General features: G+C 45.2%; 1 protein-coding gene across 1 annotated transcript in view; it reads left to right on the top strand.

The window, feature by feature from the left end:
• The window catches only part of AMMECR1 (AMMECR nuclear protein 1), a gene marked incomplete at its 5' end in the record, with an annotated part of 85,449 nt that overhangs the window by 36,877 nt on the left and 28,575 nt on the right, over nucleotides 1-19,997 (top strand). The window contains one exon of the mRNA XM_083372352.1: nucleotides 18,795-18,909. Coding sequence (XP_083228478.1) covers nucleotides 18,795-18,909 — 115 coding nt within the window. The remainder of the gene's footprint in view (nucleotides 1-18,794; nucleotides 18,910-19,997) is intronic.

Genomic DNA, 19,997 nt, shown 5'->3' with positions numbered 1-19,997 from the left:
TTTGTCCTCCAGCTTAGAAGCCCCGACTCAGTCATTTATCCTTTTTCTTTCCCTCATTTACACTCCACCTTCTTCTCCGATTTCAAATTGAAATTCAGTTTAAACTGGAACTGATGCTTGATAGACACACGTTGGGCCCCCCTTTTCCCTGCAGCTCAGAAAGGGCAAATAGGAATTTCACGTTGGGTTCATATTTGGGCTGGGCAGGACTTTGGAATTCCATTAAGCCTCCCTTTAGCTTTTACCCTGATCGCACCAATACCGTAATATTTTCCCCAGAAACATACAGAGAAATATGTTTTAAATTTTAGCTCCCAGCTGTCTTTCCATCCTGCGTTCACATGGATGCTATTTATTTTTGCATAGAATCGGTATGGCTGGTTATATTAGGTCTTGCTGGAAACGTTGGCAAAGCCGCCAAAGGTAAAGGTTCCCCCGCACATGCGTGCTAGTCGTTTCTGACTCTAGGGGCCGGTGCTCATCTCCGTTTCAAAGCCGAAGAGCCAGCGCTTGTCCGAGGACGTCTCCGTGGTCATGTGGCCGGCATGACTAGACGCCAAAGGCGCACGGAACGCTGTTACCTTCCCACCGGAGCGGTGCCTATTTTTCTACTTGCATTTTTATGTGCTTTCAAACTGCTAGGTGGGCAGAAGCTGGGATGAGTAACAGGCGCTCAACTCTGCTACGTGGCACTCGGGATTCGCCAAACTGCCGACTTCTGATCGACAAGCTCAGCATCCTAACCCACTGAGCCACTGAGTCCCATATGCCGCCTTAGCTGTTGGCAAATAATGGCAGATGTTTTGTCCAAAAACTGGCGCTTATAATGGCACTCCCGTTTTTTTTTAAACTTTTAGGATTTCATGCTTTCGAATACACTGGTGTTCTGTATTTCCATACAGCACAGGACACCCTGTTTTTTATTCCCCATTTCTTCTCTTCTGTGGCTTCCTATGTTCGCCTTCGTAATTGAGGAATAACAACGCAGTTCTAGAATTAGGTGGCTTTGCTAGTACAGGATAATTTAAAGCGAGAAAATAATCTGCAATAGAGAAATTTTTTCTTTCAAATTTGGGAACTTTAAGATGAAAGACTTCAACTCCCAGAATTCCCCCACACAACATTGTGACTGCGGAATTCTGGGCGTTGGAATCCCCCCCCCCGCGCCGCCATCCTGCCAGGTTTGAAAAACTTCTCTAGAACATTTCATCCCATTCATGAAGCTTAGTTTACAAAGCGACGCAAAACCGGATTTTGTGAGATGAACCAGCACTGAAGTTTTGTTTTTGTTTTTTAAATTATTTTGAGTAGCCCTAATTGCATTTTCTGAATAATGAGCAATTTAGCCATTGTTAACTGTCCACATCTGCTCGGATGATCTCAAAGGGGTAAAAAAGGTATTCTCTGACTCTTTTTAATGTGGAATTAATTTTTCCTGGATGGGTAAGACATATTCCCTTTTTTTTACTGTACTATACAAAAGCATAACGTGTGAAGGGAGAGAAAGCAAACCAAAGCAAAAACGTCTGTTTCCAAAAAAAAAAAAATACCCACTGACACATGTATTGCCATTTGCACCTCAATAAAATGTAACTTCAGCGCAGGATGTATGCTTTGAGATGGAATGTGTAAAACAGAGCAATCTGGATCATTAAAAAATGCCTTGTGTTTTGCAGCTTCTTCAAGAACTTTCTGAACTTGGCAGAAGTTTACCACATCATTTCACAACAGGTTGACAAATTATTTTTCACATCTTGTCGAGCAGTCGTTCTTAAAGTCTTAAATTCATTCTGCCAGTCTTAGAATTGTTGTTTTATTGGCTGAGTCCCTCTCCCGCACGAGCAGTCCCAGGGCCCCTGCTCATCAGTTCACAAATGGCGGATCAGAGCCTGTTTGTTTGAGAGGTTAAAGCAGCTGGCTAGTAATCAGGAGACGGTGAGTTCTAGTCTCGCCTTAGGCAGGAAAGATGGCTGGGTAACTTTGGGCCAATCACCAGGAGGCAGTGAGTTCTAGTCTCGCCTTAGGCAGGAAAGATGATTGTGTAACTTCGGGCCAATCACCAGGAGGCAGTGAGTTCTAGTCTCTCCTTAGGCATGAAAAATGGTTTTGTAACTTCGGGCCAGTCCCTCCCTCTGGGTAACTTCATATGTACTGTTTAATTCTTTTTCAAATTTTGTATTTTCATGTTCTTTTTTAGTTTTTATTGTTGTGAGCCGCCCTGAGTCTTTAGGGAGAAGGGTGGCATATAAATATAATAAATCAAATCAAATCAGTTCTAGTCTCGCCTTAGGCAGGAAAGATGGCTGGGTAACTTCGGGCCAATCACCAGGAGGCCATGAGTTCTAGTCTCAACTTAGGCATGAAAAATGGCTGGGTAACGTCAGGCCAATCACCAGGAGACAGTGAGTTCTAGTCTCGCCTTAGGCAGGAAAGATGTCTGGGTAACTTCAGACCAATCACCAGGAGGCAGTGAGTTCTAGTCTCACCTTAGGCATGAAAAATGGTTTTGTAACTTCGGGCCAGTCCCTCCCTCTCAGTCCAACCCACCTCACAGGGCTGTTGTTTTAGGAAAAACGAGGTGGGAGTTGCATTGGACATATTCGCCACCTTGAGTTATTCGTAAAAAATAATAAAGGGGGGGATATAAAATAAATAATCTTTTTAGTGGCATCTTAAGGGAGACGGGGGCTGCCAGCGACCAGCTTACCTTCCAGCCTGTGCAGGCCCGCTGCCGCCTTCCTTTACCTTAAAACATATTCGGAATAAGCAGGTAGGAGTGGAGGAAAGTTCACAGGGGAGTTTTGACTGATGGTGTCCCATTGGGGGTCCTTAGGAAATTTTATTTTGGGTGTCCCAGTGGCCTTTTTCAGAGATCCAGGTGAAGTAGGGAGTGCTCCGTTCTGGCAGACCTTCCGCAAAAGAACCTCTCTTTCATTGCCTGGTAAGCTTGAGTAGGACAAAGACAGGGCAGAGATGCTGACTAGTCCTTGAGTTTGAACTAGCAATAATGTGCATACACTGTACTGTTAAAGTAATAGCATGCATTTTGACATAATTGTGTGTCTGCTTATGACAGTGGTTCTGACATTTAAACAGTCCTAAAAAGTTTCTTAAGATTCTTGCTTGAAGGGAAATCTGGGTTCAGAAATGGGATCAGAAAAAGAGTTTCCTTCTTATGCACATCGCAGTTTGATTTTCCTTAATAATGTTTCCGAGTTCCAGAGTGTTCTGCTTTGTTTACGTCAGGGGTCTTCAGACTTGGCCCTTTTATGACTTGTGGACTCCCAGAATTCCCCAGCCAGCGTGCCTGGCTGAGGAATTCTGGGAGTCGAAGTCCACAAGTTCTAAAAGGGCCAAGTTTGAAGGTCCCTGATTTACGTGCTTGAGCACAATGCATCTGCAGGCTGCGAACAAAACACAAGAGGCAGTCCTCAACGTAACAACCGGGGAAAAATTCTGCTGCTAAGTGAGATCTTTGTTAAGGGAGTTTTGCCCCACCTTTCAATCTTTCTTGCCACAGTTGTTAAGTGAATCCCTGCGGTTGTTAAGTTAGTAACTCGGTTGTGAAGTGAATCTGATTTCCCCGTGGACTTTACGCATCAGATCGTGACCCGTAGGATACGGCAACCGTCACAAATACAAGTCAATTGCCAGGCATCTGAATTTTGATCATGTGACCCTGAGGCTACTGCAATGGTCTTAAGTATGAAACGCGGTCATAAGTTACTTTTTTCAGTGCTGTTGTAACTTTGAACGGTCACTCGATGAACAGTTGTTAAGTCGAGGTCTACCTGTGCCTTTCAGACTTTATAGAGTACAGCAGGGGTCTCCAACCCGCGGTCCGTGGACCGGTACCAGGCCGCAGCATGCCAGCAGCTGGTCCGCACAAACAAGCAAAGCCTCATCCGCGGGATGCAGGCAGCACACAAAACCACGCGCCCTCCGGTCCACAGAAAAACCTCTCTCCAAGGAACCGGTCCCTGGTGCCCAAAAGGTTGGGGACCTCTGGAATATAGAACAGAACTATTCCAGCTGGAGAGTTGACAGCCTAAAATTCAAGCAAAGGGAGAAATTAAATAAGAAATTGGAAGAGCAGGAGAAATTCCATGACGGTTAGAGGTGGGGTGGGGTGTTACTGGGATGATCGGAGCCAGTATATCTGGTTTTAATAATTCCAGGCAGCGGCTGTTGATTGCAGGGTTGTTGTTGTTGTTTTCCCCAAATTGCTCCCTGTAATTTGTCTTTTTCACAATTAAAGGATAAGACCACACAGGGACATAAGAAGTGAGCCTGGTGGTCTGCGTAAAAATGGGGAACCCTTGGTGAAGAGTTTCAGACTACGGGAAATTGGAAAGGAACAGGAGTCTGCTACTTTGTGCTTAGGACAGTTGTGGAGAGCCTTGGAAATCTGACTTCCTTTCCCCCCCCCCCCCCCCCCCCCCCCGTTGTCCGTGGAAGTTAACTGCTGCTGGCTCCTGGAAAGCAGCTTAACGTGAAATTTAAATGGGATTGAACGCAGTCACAAAGGATAAAAGAGCCTTGGCGGAGCAGTGGGCTAATGCCTCCTTAAGTAACACCAGCTGCCTGCAATTAGTGCAGGTTCGCGTCCCACCAGGCTCAAGGTTGACTCAGCCTTCCATCCTTCCGAGGTAGGTAAAATGAGGACCCAGATTGTTGGGGGCAATTAAGCTGACTTTGTAATAATGCCGCTTGGGGTGTGTGTGTGAAAGCCCTAACAAGCAGGCATATACATAGAATGAAGGCTACTGCTAAGCTTGTAAGCCGCCCTGAGTCTTCGGAGAAGGGCGGGATATAAATGGAATTAAAAAATAAATAAATTAATAAAAATAAAATAAATAAATCAGAGTGCCTGCTCTGCGATGATGGCACGTTGCATTGTTGAAGTTCTCCTACCACTTGGTTTTGGAGTGCAGGTAGGCCTCAACTTACGACCACCATCGAACCCAAAATTTCTGTTGAAAAGGGAGACATTTGTTTTAGGACCTTGCTGGCCCTGGGCGTGTAGGCTTTCTAGATCCACTGTGTCTGTTTACTTCCCAAAAGTAAAAATGTAATGAATTTCATAGAACTTTTTTCCTAGCTAACTTCTATTTTTTGCTAGAATTTCCAGACTTTGAGCGCAGCATCCCAGATGCCCACTAGGGGGCCAGCAAAGAGTTTTCTTTTGTCTCTCTCTGCTGCCCTCCGGTGATCCTTTGGATTTTCACAGCCCAGGTTTCATATATGATCCTTCCTTTCCACTGCTAAAATGGACACCAGGATTCCATAGCAGCATGTTCAAAACAAACACAGCTCCTTGTCTGGAACACTGGGGAAATGAAGTAGACTTTAATGAACATACAGGAAACGAGTCAGTGCCTCCAAAACTTCCAGGGACCTTTTAAAAACAGATTTAGGACAAGGGATATGTCTTCCTTTCACCAACCTTCCACTAGTAATATTTGTCCAGAGGAAGCTTCCATTTTTATGCTATTTTATTATCCATTCCAAAGTGTTTCCACACACACCCCCTTTGCTTTCTTTTCATGATTTCAACTTCTGTCCAAACTGGGGCTATTATATTTGCAGAATTCCTTCCCATTCATCATGCCGTACCATCCTGCAGGTACTCCTCAACCTGTGACCACAATTGACCCCAGATTTTCTGTTGCTAAGCGAAACATTTGTTAAGTGAATTTTGCGCCACATCTTTTTTTTGCCACAGGGAATCATTGCACCTTGCTAAGTTAGTAACGGGGTTGTTAAGTGAAGCTGGCTTCCCCATTGACTTTGCTTGTCAGAAGGTCGTAAAAGGGGGGGTGTCATGTGATCCCAGGGACACTGCAACCGTCATAAATGTCAGCTGCCAAGCGTCTGAATTTTGATCATGTGACCGTGGGGGAGGGAGGGGTGCTGCAACGCTCGTGTGAAAAACAGGCATAAGTCACTTTTTCCAGTGCCATTGTAACTTTGAGCAGTCACTGAGTGAACTGTTGTAAGCCGACGACTTCCTGTACAGGAAATTTGCAGGCTTTTTCCCCCCCCAAAAAATCTCGTTTCTGCCTCTCAGCTCTGCAGCAGAGCTGAGAGTGTGACGCATCACATTGGGCCCAGGAGTAGGGCAGAGTGCCTTCTCTTGCAAAGATGGTTTGTCGAAAAGTGGAACAGCACAATGAAGTTGACGCTTGTGTTTCAGTGGCGTTGCTAACGTGTCTCTTGGGAAGAGGATTTCAACTGTTCATTTCAACTCTTCCAAGCACTGCTGTAGTTTTCAAAGCTGGTGTTATTAAAAAAAAAAAGACACGGGGGGGGGGGTGAAGTAGCGGCCTGAAAACATCCCCGAGCCAGGAAGCTCAGCCACGTGACTCCTATCCTTGATTCTCTTCTCAGGGAATCACAGCTGTCCTTTCATCCTAATGCAGCGCAACCCAAAGAATTTCCAAAAGAAGAAGAAATGAGGGCCACCATAAGCCATATGCTTGTTCCAGGACCGTATAGTATGAGCACACAAAGAGAAGATGTTGAGAGTTTGGAAAAAGTTCAGAGAAGAGCAACTAAGATGATCCAAGGCCTGGAGACTAAAACATACGAAGAAGGGCTGCAGAACTTAGGTCTGGCTGCTCTGAAGAAAAGAAGAAATAGGGGAGACATGATAGCAGTGTTCCAGGATTTGAGGGGCTGCCACAAAGAAGAGGGGGTCACATTGTTCACCAAAGCACCAGAGGGAAGGACGAGAAATAATGGTTGGAAACTGATCAAAGAGAGAATCAACCTGGAATTAAGGAGAAACTACCTGACAGTGAGGACAATTAACCAATGGAACAGCTTGCCTCCAGAAATCATGGGCGCTCCATCACTGGAGATTTTTGAGAAGAGGCTAGACAGTCACTTGTCTGAGATGGTGTAGGTTCTCCTGCTTGAGCTGGGGGCTGGACTAGAAGACCTCCAATGTCCCTTCCAGCTCTATTCTATTCTAAGATAGATTATGGAATTTTGTGTGTACCCCGTTTTGATCCCAGTGAGCTCTAGGGAATGTTGTTGACATTTTCATTATGTTGTGCTTACAGTGATGCTCTGAACGTAGGTAGGCAGAGCCAGGGGTCTGGACAAAAATTCCCCCAGTGAATTTCAAACAACAGAATAACAGTTGGAAGGGACTTTGGAAGTTTTCTAGTCCAACCTTCTGCTCAAGTAGGAGATCCTCTATCATTTCAGATAAACGGCTGTCCAGTCTCTTCTTTAAAACCTCCAGTGATGGAGCATTTACAGCTTCCGGAGGCAGTTTGTTCCACTAGTTAATTGTTCTCACCATTAGGAAATTTCTTTTTAATTCTAGGTTGCTTCTCTCCTTGATTAGTTTCCATCCATTGTCTTGCCTTCTGGTGCTTTGGAAAATAGATTGATACCACCACCACCCCTCTTCTTTGTGGCAGCCCCTCAGATGTTGGAAGACTGCTATTATGTCACCCCTAGTCTTTAAAATACACCATATGGTGGGGAAAGGGAGTTTCTAGCTGTTGATACCAAAAGTGCTGTCCGGTATATTGGACAGGCCATTCAGCTTTCCCAAAAGCCAGAAACATTTCAGAGGGATAGACAGATTTCTAGAAGTTACAGGATGAGTGGTGGAAAAATATACAACCATGGACCTGTCTTCATCAAGGTCCATCAGGATCTTCGTGCAACATTGCTGAATGCATCATATAAAGTGGTGGTCTGGGGGAAAAAATCTCTTTGACCATGAAGTAAGGTGCCGGGGAACGAGATGAAAGAAAATGCAGAATTAGCCTAAGCCAGTGTTTCTTGACCTTGGTAACTGTGGAGGATTTCAACTCAGCTATGCTGGCAGGGGAATTCTGGGAGTTGAAGTCCATGAGTTATAAAAGGGCCGAGTTTGAATAGCCCTGGTCTAAGCTGTGTCTTCTAACCCAAAGAAAAAGGACTAACCTATTTATTTTTAGCTCCATCTACAGTTGAGGGAGGGACGCGGTGGCTCAGTGGGTTAGGACGCTGAGCTTCTCGATCAGAAGGTCAGCAGTTTGGCAGGTTGAATCCCGAGTGCCGCGTAGCAGAGTGAGCGCCTGTTACTCATCCCAGCTTCTGCCAACCTAGCAGTTCGAAAGCACGTAAAAATGCAAGTAGAGAAATAGGGACCACTCCAGTGGGAAGGTAACAGCGTTCCGTGCGCCTTTGGCGTCTAGTCATGCCGGCCACATGATGACAGAGACATCCTTGGACAAGCGCTGGCTCTTCGGCTTTGAAACGGAGATGAGCACCGGCCCCTACAGTCGGAAACGACTAGCATGCATGTGCAGGAGAACCTTTACCTTTTTTACGGTTGAGGGATTGATAGGCTTGCAAGCTGAGGCATGCATTAGGAAGGAAGGTTAGCGAGTGAGTTTCAACCTTACTTGAAGATGTTTATCTCTGAATAGAAAAGCTGAACCAAAAGAGAAAGAAAATTTGTATCTCGTGGATTTGGCCCTTTCAACGACCCTCGGCTTTTCTGTCGGTTGTTATTTTTGTGACGGTGGTCTTTTCATTTGAGGGGCTGTTTTAACAAGGACATGGAAGTATTAGGCTGTTTGTAAAGCATCAAATTAGTCTTCTAGTGAAACTTTCATTTCCATTATTGATCTGTGATTGGGATCGTTAATGTGACCATTCCAGGAATCCAGATGGACTCCCTTGTGAATGAGTGTGGCTGTGAGATCTGTGCACAATCCAGTCAATTTGTGGAGGGTCTTTGATATGAATGAAGGCAAATATGGAAAAAGTGCAGAGAAGAGCAACTGCGATGATTAAAGGCCTGGAGACTAAAACATGAATGGTTGTAGGGCCTGAGTATGGGTAGTCTAGAGAAAAGAAGGACTAGGGGTGACATGATAGTAATATGCCACAAAGAGAGGGGGGGTCAAAACTACTTTCCAAAGCACCAGAAGGCAAGAAACAATGGATGGAAACGAATCAAGAAGAGGAGCAACCTAGAAATAAGGAGAAATTTCCTGACAAGTGAGAACAGTTAACCAGTGAAACTGCTTGCCTACAGAAGTTGTAGATGCTTCATCCCTGGAGGTTTTCAAGAAAATGGTATAGGGTCTCCTGCTTGACCAAGGGGTTGGACTAGAAGACCTCCCAGGTCCCTTTCAGCTCTATTCCGATTGATATACATGTCCCAGGATAATGTTACAGGATCCAATCTAAGAGAAGTTCCCCGAGGATGGGGCGCCATCACGGGTTCAAAAGTTTGGAAGATAAAACCTCTGATCAGTGACCGACCCAGATTGAATCCTCTTATTTGATATATTTCAGACTCAAGAATGGTCACTTCAAGAATGCAGAGGTAAATGTAAAGGTTCCCCCGCACATGCGTGCTAGTCGTTTCCGACTCTAGGGTCCGGTGCTCATCTCCGTTTCAAAGCCGAAGAGCCAGCGCTTGTCCGAGGACGTCTCCGTGGTCATGTGGCCGGCATGACTAGACGCCAAAGGCGCATGGAGCTCTGTTACCTTCCCACCGGAGCAGTCCCTATTTTTCTACTTGCATTTTTACGTGCTTTCGAACTGCTAGGTTGGCAGAAGCTGGGACGAGTAACAGGCGCTCACTCTGTTACGCGGCACTCGGGATTCGACCCGCCAAACTGCTGACCTTCTGATCGACAAGCTCAGCATCCTAACCCACTGAGCCACCGCGTCCCTTAATGCAGAGGTAGTCTACCCTATGAACAGCATCAGACGAACAGGAAATAATGGTTGTGGTTGCCTTCTGGTGAAGAAGCACAACGTGGGAGTCTTTAGCCCATGTTTGGATATCAGAGATGGCTATCATGAAGTTTGCAGGAAAGCCCACAGCTTTTCTGTGAGTGAGATATAATCGAAGGTCATTGAAAGCTGCTGCTGTCAGGTGAACTTAAAGCTGAAATGTTGCCATGGGAAGTAATCTTCTTAAAAACACGAAGTCTTTAGGAAGAGATTAGACAACCATTTGTCTGAAATGGTACAGGGTTGGACTAGACGACCTCCAAGGTCCCTTCCAACTCTGTTATGCTATTCTATTCTATCTTCAAGGAAGTCTCTCTCTGCCTTTTGAGGGTTTCAGTATTACAGGTGGTCCTCCACTTACGCCAGCCATTGAGCCCAATGTTGGGCTGTTGCTAAGCAAGGTATTTGTTAAGTGAGCTTTGCCCCATTTTACGACGTTTGGTGAATCACTGCAATTGTTGTTAGTAACACGGTTGTTAAATGAATCTGGCTTCCCCACTGATTTTGCTTGTCAGAAAGTCCACAAAAGGGGATCACGTGATGACAATAATATAATATAATATAATATAATATAATATAATATAATATAATATAATATAATATAATATAATATAATATAATATAATATAATATAATATAATAATATAATAATATAATATAATATAATATAATATAATATAATATAATATAATATAATATAATATAATATAATATAATATAATATAATATAGAGAAGAAGAAGAAAAAGTAGTAGTAGTAGTTGGAAGGTACCTTGGAGGTCATCTAGTCTAACCCACCCGCTCAGGCAGGAAATAAATTAATATGAGTCAGTTGCAAAGCGTCTGAATTTTGATCTTGTGACCATGGGGGAAGCTGCAGCGGTCGTTAAGTGTGGAAGTCACATTTTTCATTGCTGTTGTACATTGGAATGGTCACTAAGTGAAGGTTGTAAACTGAGGACTGCTTCTACTTGGAAGTCAGGGATTATTTATTTGTTATTAAATGTATATCTCATTGTGCCCATATAATAGCCTTAGTACCTTTGTAGCTTGCAGCAATAAAATGTATTGGTTAGAAAACCAAATTAAAAACAGTGCAATTATATTAAAGGGGACACTAAGACCAGGATTATTGAAATGACTAAATCATTAAAAGCTGGTGGGAGGAGATAGGACTATGTTGTTTTCTGAATCCTGGCAGAAAAGCAGAGGGAATTGGCCATACTGTATTTCCTTTGGAGGGGGGGCACTTTCCTTAATTTCCCTCGGGTCAGTATGAGGTTATACCCCTGTATTCTTGATTTTTGGGCAAAGCTTTCCCCTCTTTTTTTAAAAAACAAAACCCTAAGTCTTGTTTCTTAGGTAGCTTCCTTTGGCTTGAAGAGACCGGTGAAAGCTGTCATCTCGGGCTTTGTTGATTGATTTTTATTTTATTTTATTTTATTTATTTATTTTTGGTGGGGAAAGATTCCACAGTGACAGTGAAGAAACGGGCTTGGTCTGTCTGCAATCTTTTCAGCTGAGTCCTTTGGGAGAAGGGCGGTATAGAAATTAAATTATTATTATTATTATTATTAATTATTATTATTATTATTATTATTATTATTATTATTATTATTATTATTATTATTATTATTATTATTATTATGAACAGTAGTACCTGGATGTGTGCTTGCTGGTTTGGCAAATCATTTGCTTATTGTTTTCCTGACTGAGGTCATTCTGTTATTTATTCAGCTCTTCAAAGGGTCCTGTTTTGCGTAGGTCTTAAAATAACTGCCACCAGAAAATTAGAATGAGGGAAATAAAAAGATTTGGAAGATTAGTTTACTTTCCATTATATCTTCTTGCCTGTTGTAGCAGATCCCTTGAGGTTTTTTCCTATAGCAATCTCTTTCCTGATCTTTGATAAAAGACTATGCATAATCAACAGGTATCTGTTGCGACTCGTCAGGTAGCAGCATCTAGCTGGCCTTGACTGATCTATGAAGCTGGAAGTTTAGTTCTTTAGCAAATGCAAGTAAATGCAAGCGTTGGGCTGGAGAGAAAAGTGGGATTTCTTCTCTACCCAGCATAAATCTGTAGTAGGCTATAACAGAAGGAGATCTGTGGTCTTTGCCAGCCACCAACAGGATAATAATATTGTTTTCCAAACAATATTCCAAGATTTTTGTTCTACTCGCTCATCAAATGTTTTCTCCATTACAGGTATCCCTTGACTTGCGACCACAATTGAGCCCAAAATTTCTGTTGCTAAGCAAGACAGTTGTTGAGTGAGTTTTGCACCATTTGGCCACCTTGCTTGCCACAGTTGTTAAGTGAACCACTGCGGTTGGTCAGTTAGTAACACAGCTTCCCCATTGACTCTGCTTGTCAGAAGGTCGCAAAAGGGATTCAAGTGATCCTGGGACACTGCAACGGTCATAAGTGTGAAAAATGGTCATAAGTCACTTGTTTCCGGTGCCATTGTAACTTCAAACAGTCACTAAAACAAATGGTTGTAAGTCAAGGACTACCAGTATAGACAACCTATTACCAGTTGAGTCATCGTTCAGAGATAGTTCCGGACCTAAAGAAAGAAATAGAATGACCACAGGCATGCAAAATAACAAGTGGGTGCAGGAGCAAATTCTGACTTCCCGCAGGCTTCCCCATTGACTTTCTTTATAGGAAGCTGCAGGGAGGATTGGAAATGACAGTCACGTGACAGCAGGCCGACCACGGCGACACAGCAGTGGCCACAATTTTTAATTTCAAGAATAATGCCTGCAAAGTGTCCCCAGTTTTCCATTTCTGTTTGTACCCGTGGCCTTTTCCTGCCGTTCCATGAGCCATGAGTGGTTTTATGCACTGAATCACTGGGGATTCCCAGCAGGCAAATAATCATTTATTTTAAGGAAGGATATTTGCATCGCAGCTCTTAAAAACCGTTGCTGTAATTGCTGTTCTTGTAGAAATAGGGCACAGTGTCCTTTTGTTTTGGCAGTGTCATGCAAACTAGCAAGTCAGTGTGTGATCGGTAGCTAGAAGGAATGTCAATGGTTCATGTGGTCACATCACATCCTGAAAAATGTTACCTTGTACAGTTATATGTAAAAGGAGAGCAAGAAAAAAAAAGAAATAATGCTCGTAAAGCACTAAGAAACCAGGACTTGGTTCCTAAAGACATTTTGGAAATATTCCTTCCTGGGTATAATTTTAGTAGACCTTTGAAAAATTGAGTAAGGGTGCAAAAGTGATCCACATTTAAAAAACAAAAACCAACACCACAAATTGACTCTGGTATATATTGCACTGTACATGTGGCTGATTGAAAGGAGAAAGAAAATCAGAATGAACAAAAATTTGGTAACCATAATATGCATTTGGTTCTACAGGAATCCAGGATTTAAAAAATTACTGGAAAACAAGCCTGCCCAGTCATTTTGAATCTGATTAATCTGATTTCCAAATCTTTGGATCTTCGGTCATGGACAGTTCCCTCACATTATTTATTTATTTATTTATTTATTTGTTTTTATAAACCGCCCTTCTCCCGAGGGACTCAGGGCGGTGTACAGAATAAGATAGGCATACAGAATGAACCGTAGTGAAAAACAAACAATAGTAAAATACAAATTGGGACCCCAATAAGAGCTATCAGGCCAGGCCGGACTGCTGGAACAGGTAAGTTTTTAATTCGCGCCGGAAGGTGCGGAGGTCGGGGGCCATCCGGATTTCGGTTGGCAAGCTGTTCCAGAGGGCTGGCGCACCCACTGAGAATGCCCTCCCCCTGGGGGCCACCAGCCGACATTCCTTGAGCGGTGGCACCCTGAGGAGGCCCTCTCTGTGGGAGCGCACAGGACGGTGGGGCGTTGACATTGGCAGAAGGTGCTCCCGCAGGTAGTCCGGACCCATGCCATGTAGGGCTTTGTATGTCATTGTCAGCACCTTGAACTTCACACGGAAGGCAACTGGAAGCCAGTGCAGCGCACGGAGGAGAGGTGTGATATGGGAGTATCGGGAGGCTCCCAAGAGTGTCCGCGCCGCTGCACTTTGCACCAGTTGAAGCTTCCGAGTGGATCTCAAGGGCAGCCCCAAGTAGAGAGCGTTACAGTAGTCTAGGCGAGAGGTCACAAGAGCATGGGTGACTGTACGTAAGGCATCCAGGTCCAGATAAGGCCGTAATTGGCGAACTAGTCGAACCCGGGAGAAGGCCCCCTTGGTCACAGCTCCTATGTGATCTTCCAGGGAGAGCTGCGAGTCAAGGAGGACACCCAGGTTGCGGGCCCTATCAACAGGGGGTAGTAACTCGTCCCCGATGTTAAGGGATGGGATGTTCTGAGTATCCTGGCTAGCCGGTACGTACAGCCATTCAGTCTTGTCCGGGTTCAGTTGAAGCCTGTTCCTCCCCATCCATTCCCGGACCGCTTTCAGGCAGCGGGACATCACGTCGAGGGCATCACTGATGTTGTTTGGAGTTGAGATGAAAAGCTGGGTGTCATCAGCATACTGATGGTACCCTACTCCAAAGCTGCGAATGATCTCGCCCAGCGGTTTCATGTAGATGTTGAACAGGAGAGGCGAGAGGACCGACCCCTGAGGTACTCCGCAAGCGAGAGGCCTCGGGGTCGACCTCTGTCCTCCTGCCAACACCGACTGCGAGCGACCCTGGAGAAAGGAGGAGAACCAGCGCAGAACCGTGCCTCCCACTCCCAGTCCCCTGAGGCGTCGCAGCAAGATACCATGGTCGATGGTATCGAAAGCCGCCGAGAGGTCTAATAAGACTAGGACAGAGGAATGGCCCCTGTCCCGGGCTCTCCAGAGATCATTTATCAGAGCGACCAATGCCGTCTCCGTGCTGTACCCCGGCCTGAAGCCCGATTGGTACGGGTCTAGATAAACCGCTTCGTCCAGGATCTGAGGGAGTTGGTGCGCCACCACGCTCTCAACAACCTTCGCAAGGAAGCGAAGATTGGAGACTGGACGAAAGTTATTCAATGAGGATGGGTCCAAGGTGGGCTTCTTGAGGAGAGGTCTCACCACCGCCTCCTTCAAGGCGGTGGGGAAGTGACCCTCACTCAGAGAAGCGGAGATGACCGCCAGGAACCAGCCTCGTGTCCCCTCTCGAGCTGCATATGCCAGCCAGGAAGGGCACGGGTCCAGTAAGCATGTGGAGGAGCTCAACCTCCTCATAATCCTGTCCACTTCCTTGGGAGTCACAGGATCAAATTCCTCCCAGGTGACGTCGACAAGACTGTCCATGTCTTGTTCTTCCAACTCAGCCCAGTTGGAGTCCAGGCCGGTTCGGATCCGAGCAATTTTATCCAGCAGATATTGACCGAATTCCTCGGCTCGACCCTGCAAGGGTTCCTCCCTCACCTCTTGGTTCAGTAGGGAGCGAGTCACCCTGAACAAGGCAGCCGGGCGATTATCTGCGGACGCGATGAGGGTGGAAAAGTAGTTGGATTTTGCCACCCTTATCGCAGCGAGATAAGACCTGGTGAGGCTTCTTAATCGCAATCGGTCGGATTCGGATCGACTGGATCTCCAACGGCTCTCTAGGCCCCGTCTCCGACGCTTCATTTCCCGGAGCTCCGCGGTGAACCATGGGGCTCGCTGGGATCTGCGCCGGGTCAGAGGCCGCATGGGTGCAACTCGGTCCAGAGCCTCCGTGGCTGCCTTCTCCCAGGCTTCCACTAAGGCATCCGCCGAGCTGTGAGCAGGGAGTGCATGTGCGTCCCCAAGCGCTGCCTGGAACCTATCAGGGTCCATTAGGCGCCTAGGGCGGTACCATCTGGTTGGCACCGTGCACCCACGGCGGGGGGTGGCAAAGGGGAAGTCTAGCCGCACGAGGTGATGATCGGTCCATGACAGGGGCATAACAGTCGTGGCACCCCCACCGAAATCATCGCGCCACCGTCCAGACAAGAACACTAAGTCTGGGGTGTGGCCTCTCTCATGAGTCGGTCCAGAAATTATTTGCGACAGGTCCATGGCCGTCATGGAAGCCATGAACTCCCGAGCCAGATCGGACGATCCTCCCAGGGACGGTAGGTTAAAGTCGCCCAAGACCATGAGTCTTGGGAATTCAACCACCAACCCTGAGAGGACATCGAGTAGCTCGGGCAGGGCTGCTGCTGCACGATTAGGTGGTAGGTATGCTAGCAGCAGGCCCAACTGCGCTCCCGGGCCGTATCTCAGTAGGAGAGACTCACACCCGACCATCTGAGGGACGGTGATCTCTCGCGGGCTAAGGGATTCCCTGATGATAACTGCCACTCCCCCGCCCCTCCCGTGGGTCCGAGGCTGGTGCAGCACCTGGAAACCTGGCGGGCAGAGGTCAACTAGAGGGACACCACCCTCTTGGCCCAGCCAGGTTTCCGTGATGCAAGCCAGGTCCGCGTGCTCGCTCTCCACTAGGTCACGAACAAGATGTGCCTTGTTAGCTACGGACCTGGCATTCAGGTAGACCAGCCTCAGCATAGGAGGCTGCACACCTTCGCTCCCGGGTCCTCCGGGGAAGTACAGAGGGTCGGAGCGTCTCACCGCTTGTACAGAGCGGAGATGACACTCCCGGTGATGATGCGGCCCTCTGTTTGTGCACCTTCTGCCGTTCCCCACCATCCTGGGAATAGGATGTTCGTCAGTGCACCTTCGGATATTGTCGGCGACTGGTCCTCGTTTCTCACCAAGCCTGGCCTGCGTTATGGCACTCGGAAGGCCTGCCTTTCCCGAGCAGCCATACTCTTTTCCCGCCCCCCTCCCTAACCCAACAAAAAACTTAACAAGAAACTTAACCAGGGGCCTCTTGTTGGTCTTGTAATGGAGGCCCCTGACCCTGCCTGGCCATCTCTCAGAGGCCCAAAGGTCGGGCCCGTCATCGAGGTTATACATTTTGCCTCCTATATTTTAAAACAAGCAATTGGTTAAGTTAGATTATTCCCTTTGCTTGCTTCCAGCGGTGATGGAGAATTGCTGTGCAGAAAACGTTTATCCATCTCATGCTTTCTTAAGTTTGAGGAAGGAATGAGAGCTGAAGCAGATATTCAGAGTTCACCATGAAGCATATTAGAAGCCAAATTTTGATTGTGATTTTTATAAAAAAAAAGTCTTAAAGATTTGATTCTTATTTATTGGCATCTGTCAATCATTTTGCTTTAGGCAGGTATCAACTGCCCAATGCAAAATACACTGCATGCCGCTGGTCAGACCGTCAGGTACGTATACTTGAAAGGTGTTGGAGCCTTGCTGAGGTTAAGCCATCCTTGTCCCAAAGGAGCTTTTTCAAAAGGGAACTGGACTTCGGTTTTTTTTCCTTGAAAATGTTTTGCTTCTCACCCAAGAAGCTTCTTCAGTTCTGACTGAATGGTGGAAGATGGAAGGATTTATGTTCCTTGCAGTCATCTGCTTGTTAGCGCTCTTCCTGAGAGTCATTGAGGCCACTTGGAGCTTTATCTGTGCCTTCAGAGTCACCTGAATGGTGCAAATGGGTGTAGAGCCTTCTTGGAAATGCTGAAAGGACGGTGTTGTAAACGGGACATAGGTGGTGAGAGCTGTTTAATTTTGACATAGATGGCCTCTTTGACCTCTCTTTCAAACCAGTGGTCCTCTCTGTCCAGAATGTGGACTTTGCTGTCTTCAAAAGAGTGACCTTTGTCTTTCAATAGACACTAAGCCATCCTTGCATGATTGATCAGCAAATGAGAAATTATTTGAAGTTCCTGGCATAGCATCTCCTGGACTTCCGTCATGGAATAAATCCATGTCTAGATTATCCAATGTTCTGTGAATTTTCAGCAAGAATTAAAACGTTCATCAAGTATTTGGTATTCAATGTCACTTTCTAGGAATAAACTGAACGTGCAGATTTTCTTAGTCTTTGTTTAAGTTTCCTTCACTCACAGTGTTACGTTTCTCTGTTTCTTAAATATTTTCCCCATGTACTGGTTGCATTAACAGTTGTTCCCTACCTTTTACAGAATCAAAATTCTGTGGTTCAGTTTCTATTATATTACCAAGTTAGTTTTTCCAATAGGGATAAGATGATCTCAAGTTCATAATCTCTTCATTGCCTGACCAATTTTAGGCCTTGTCATATAAGGGTTTGAGTTACATGATGTGTAAATTTTAGCTGCCTGATGCAATTTTGTATATATGTTCTTTTTTTAAAAAAATGGTAGCTTGCTGAACTTTAAAACTGTATGTTTACATCTGGAAATGAGCAGAATGTTTCATTCTTTACATTAAATTGTTACATTGTGCATGACTAACCTATCCTTGAGATACTTCTATTGATTACATCCGTGGTTCTCAACCTTTACTTCACCACAGACCCCCCTTTAAATACTTTTTGTGGCCATGGACCCCCAAGACTTAACTCAAGATTTAAATCATAACATTTTTTCAAATGTTTTTCAAATTTTCCGGGGGGGGGGGTGTCCATGGACCACAGGTTGAGAACCACTGGATTACATCCAGAAGTTTCCAAACATCCTAGACTTGTGTTTCAGTCATCAATGAAAGCTCCTGCATAACCCCATTTTAATTGTTTTTCTACTTCCTACCTATGGTATTCATTTGCCCAGCAGCATGTCCTTTTCTGTAGCTGGTCTGTTCATTGGTTGACTGGCTTGTGAACATGGATTTCCCCCTTTTCTCAAGGTAAGTTGGTGATGAGCAGCCTAAAAAAGCAGAATCTGATGTTTGCCTCAGTAGAGTTTTCAGAGTAGGTCAGTAACACCCAAATGTAGACTCATTCAAGCCACAGCTCCACGGGTGTCCTGAAATCAACCCTTGCATGTCAGTCTTAGCACATCACAAGGTCCTTGTGAGAATTAAGTGGGATGAATAGTAAGTAGGGAAGACCATAGATGCAGCTTGAAAAACTTTGGCAGAAAACTAGGTGTAATAATAGTTCTTGGAAGAAGACCAGTGTTGATCAGAAATAATCTTGCCACCAATTCAGAACGTCATTTCGCTTCCCTTGCTGACCGCAAGAGACTTCGGGAACTGTTTCTCTCTCATTATTGTGTGTGTTGTGTTCTTTCTCCGCAGTGCCCTTAAAGATAGCAGATTTCCCCCAATGACGAGGGATGAACTGCCACGGCTGTTCTGCTCAGTGTCTCTGCTTACTAATTTTGAAGATGTTTGTGATTATTTGGATTGGGAGGTAAGGAACCTCTTTAACTTTTGCACATGTCATGGAGTGAACATTTCTCCGTTCTGGTTACTGGTTTCTATAGCCTAGAAATTGGTCTGGAACCTTGTTTGCAATTAGGGGCCGTTTTGTACTGCACGAGTGCGAAAAAGCACAGAGGTGGCTCAGGGGAATCCAGCGAAAGTGATCTCCAGAAGAACCAGACCATTAATGTCCAATGGCCAACCCAGAATTTGCCTCTTCTGCATCCCATGAACGTGGGATCATATTTTAGATTTTCCTGTTGGCCGCCCTTATTCATTGCTTCAGATTGCCCCAGTGAAAAAAAATGAATTTTCAGTAGTGAATTCAGATTCGCCGTAGACTGCCAGGAGGAGGGGACATGAAATGGAACATTTATATGTATTAAAAACAAAAGTTTAGGGTTGTTGTTTTTTTTAAAAAAAAAGGAACATAAAGATTCCAGCCCAGCCTACTCAGATATATGCTATTTTATGCCAAGTTGGATTTTTTTCCCACCCCATGAGAAATGGTGCAAGCCTGAACACAGACTTAACATTTCCCTACAAGTAAAGTTTTAAAATAAACTTAGGTTGAATGAAACCTAAAAGAGCCACATAGCAAACTATATATCCCTCCCATTTTCCACTCTTAGAGCATGGCGGCTCCCACATGCACACTTAGTTATTAAAAACCCTACCTGATGCTTTACAAATTTGAAAAATTTGCAGAGCAAAAGGAATTCTCAAAAACTATCCTTGCCAACAAAGAGTTTGCAACAGGCATCTTAGCAATTTCAACAATAGCGGGCGTGTGACCATCCCAGAGTGCCACTCAAATTCCAGCATTCTACCTTGATCTCCCATCAAGGAGATGGAGCAGAGCTATGGAGCTTTTGCAAGTATGTGGACGTTTGACATTTCCACGTCAAACTGGTTTCAAAACTGTAACGATCTGCATTCATTTATAACTTTGTACAAGTGAGGACAGTCTCCGTGAAGGTCAGCTGAGCAAGAGTAGTTAGAATTGTAGAAGGCCAGAGAAGTGTAGCCTTCACAGATCATTCCAAGTGGCATGAACTCCTAGTTGTCTTGAGTCTC

This window comes from Vipera ursinii, assembly GCF_947247035.1.
Source record: "Vipera ursinii genome assembly, chromosome: 12".
Taxonomy (NCBI): domain Eukaryota; kingdom Metazoa; phylum Chordata; class Lepidosauria; order Squamata; family Viperidae; genus Vipera; species Vipera ursinii.
Note: the sequence above shows the minus strand (reverse complement) of the source record. Positions and strands in the feature narration are given on the sequence as shown.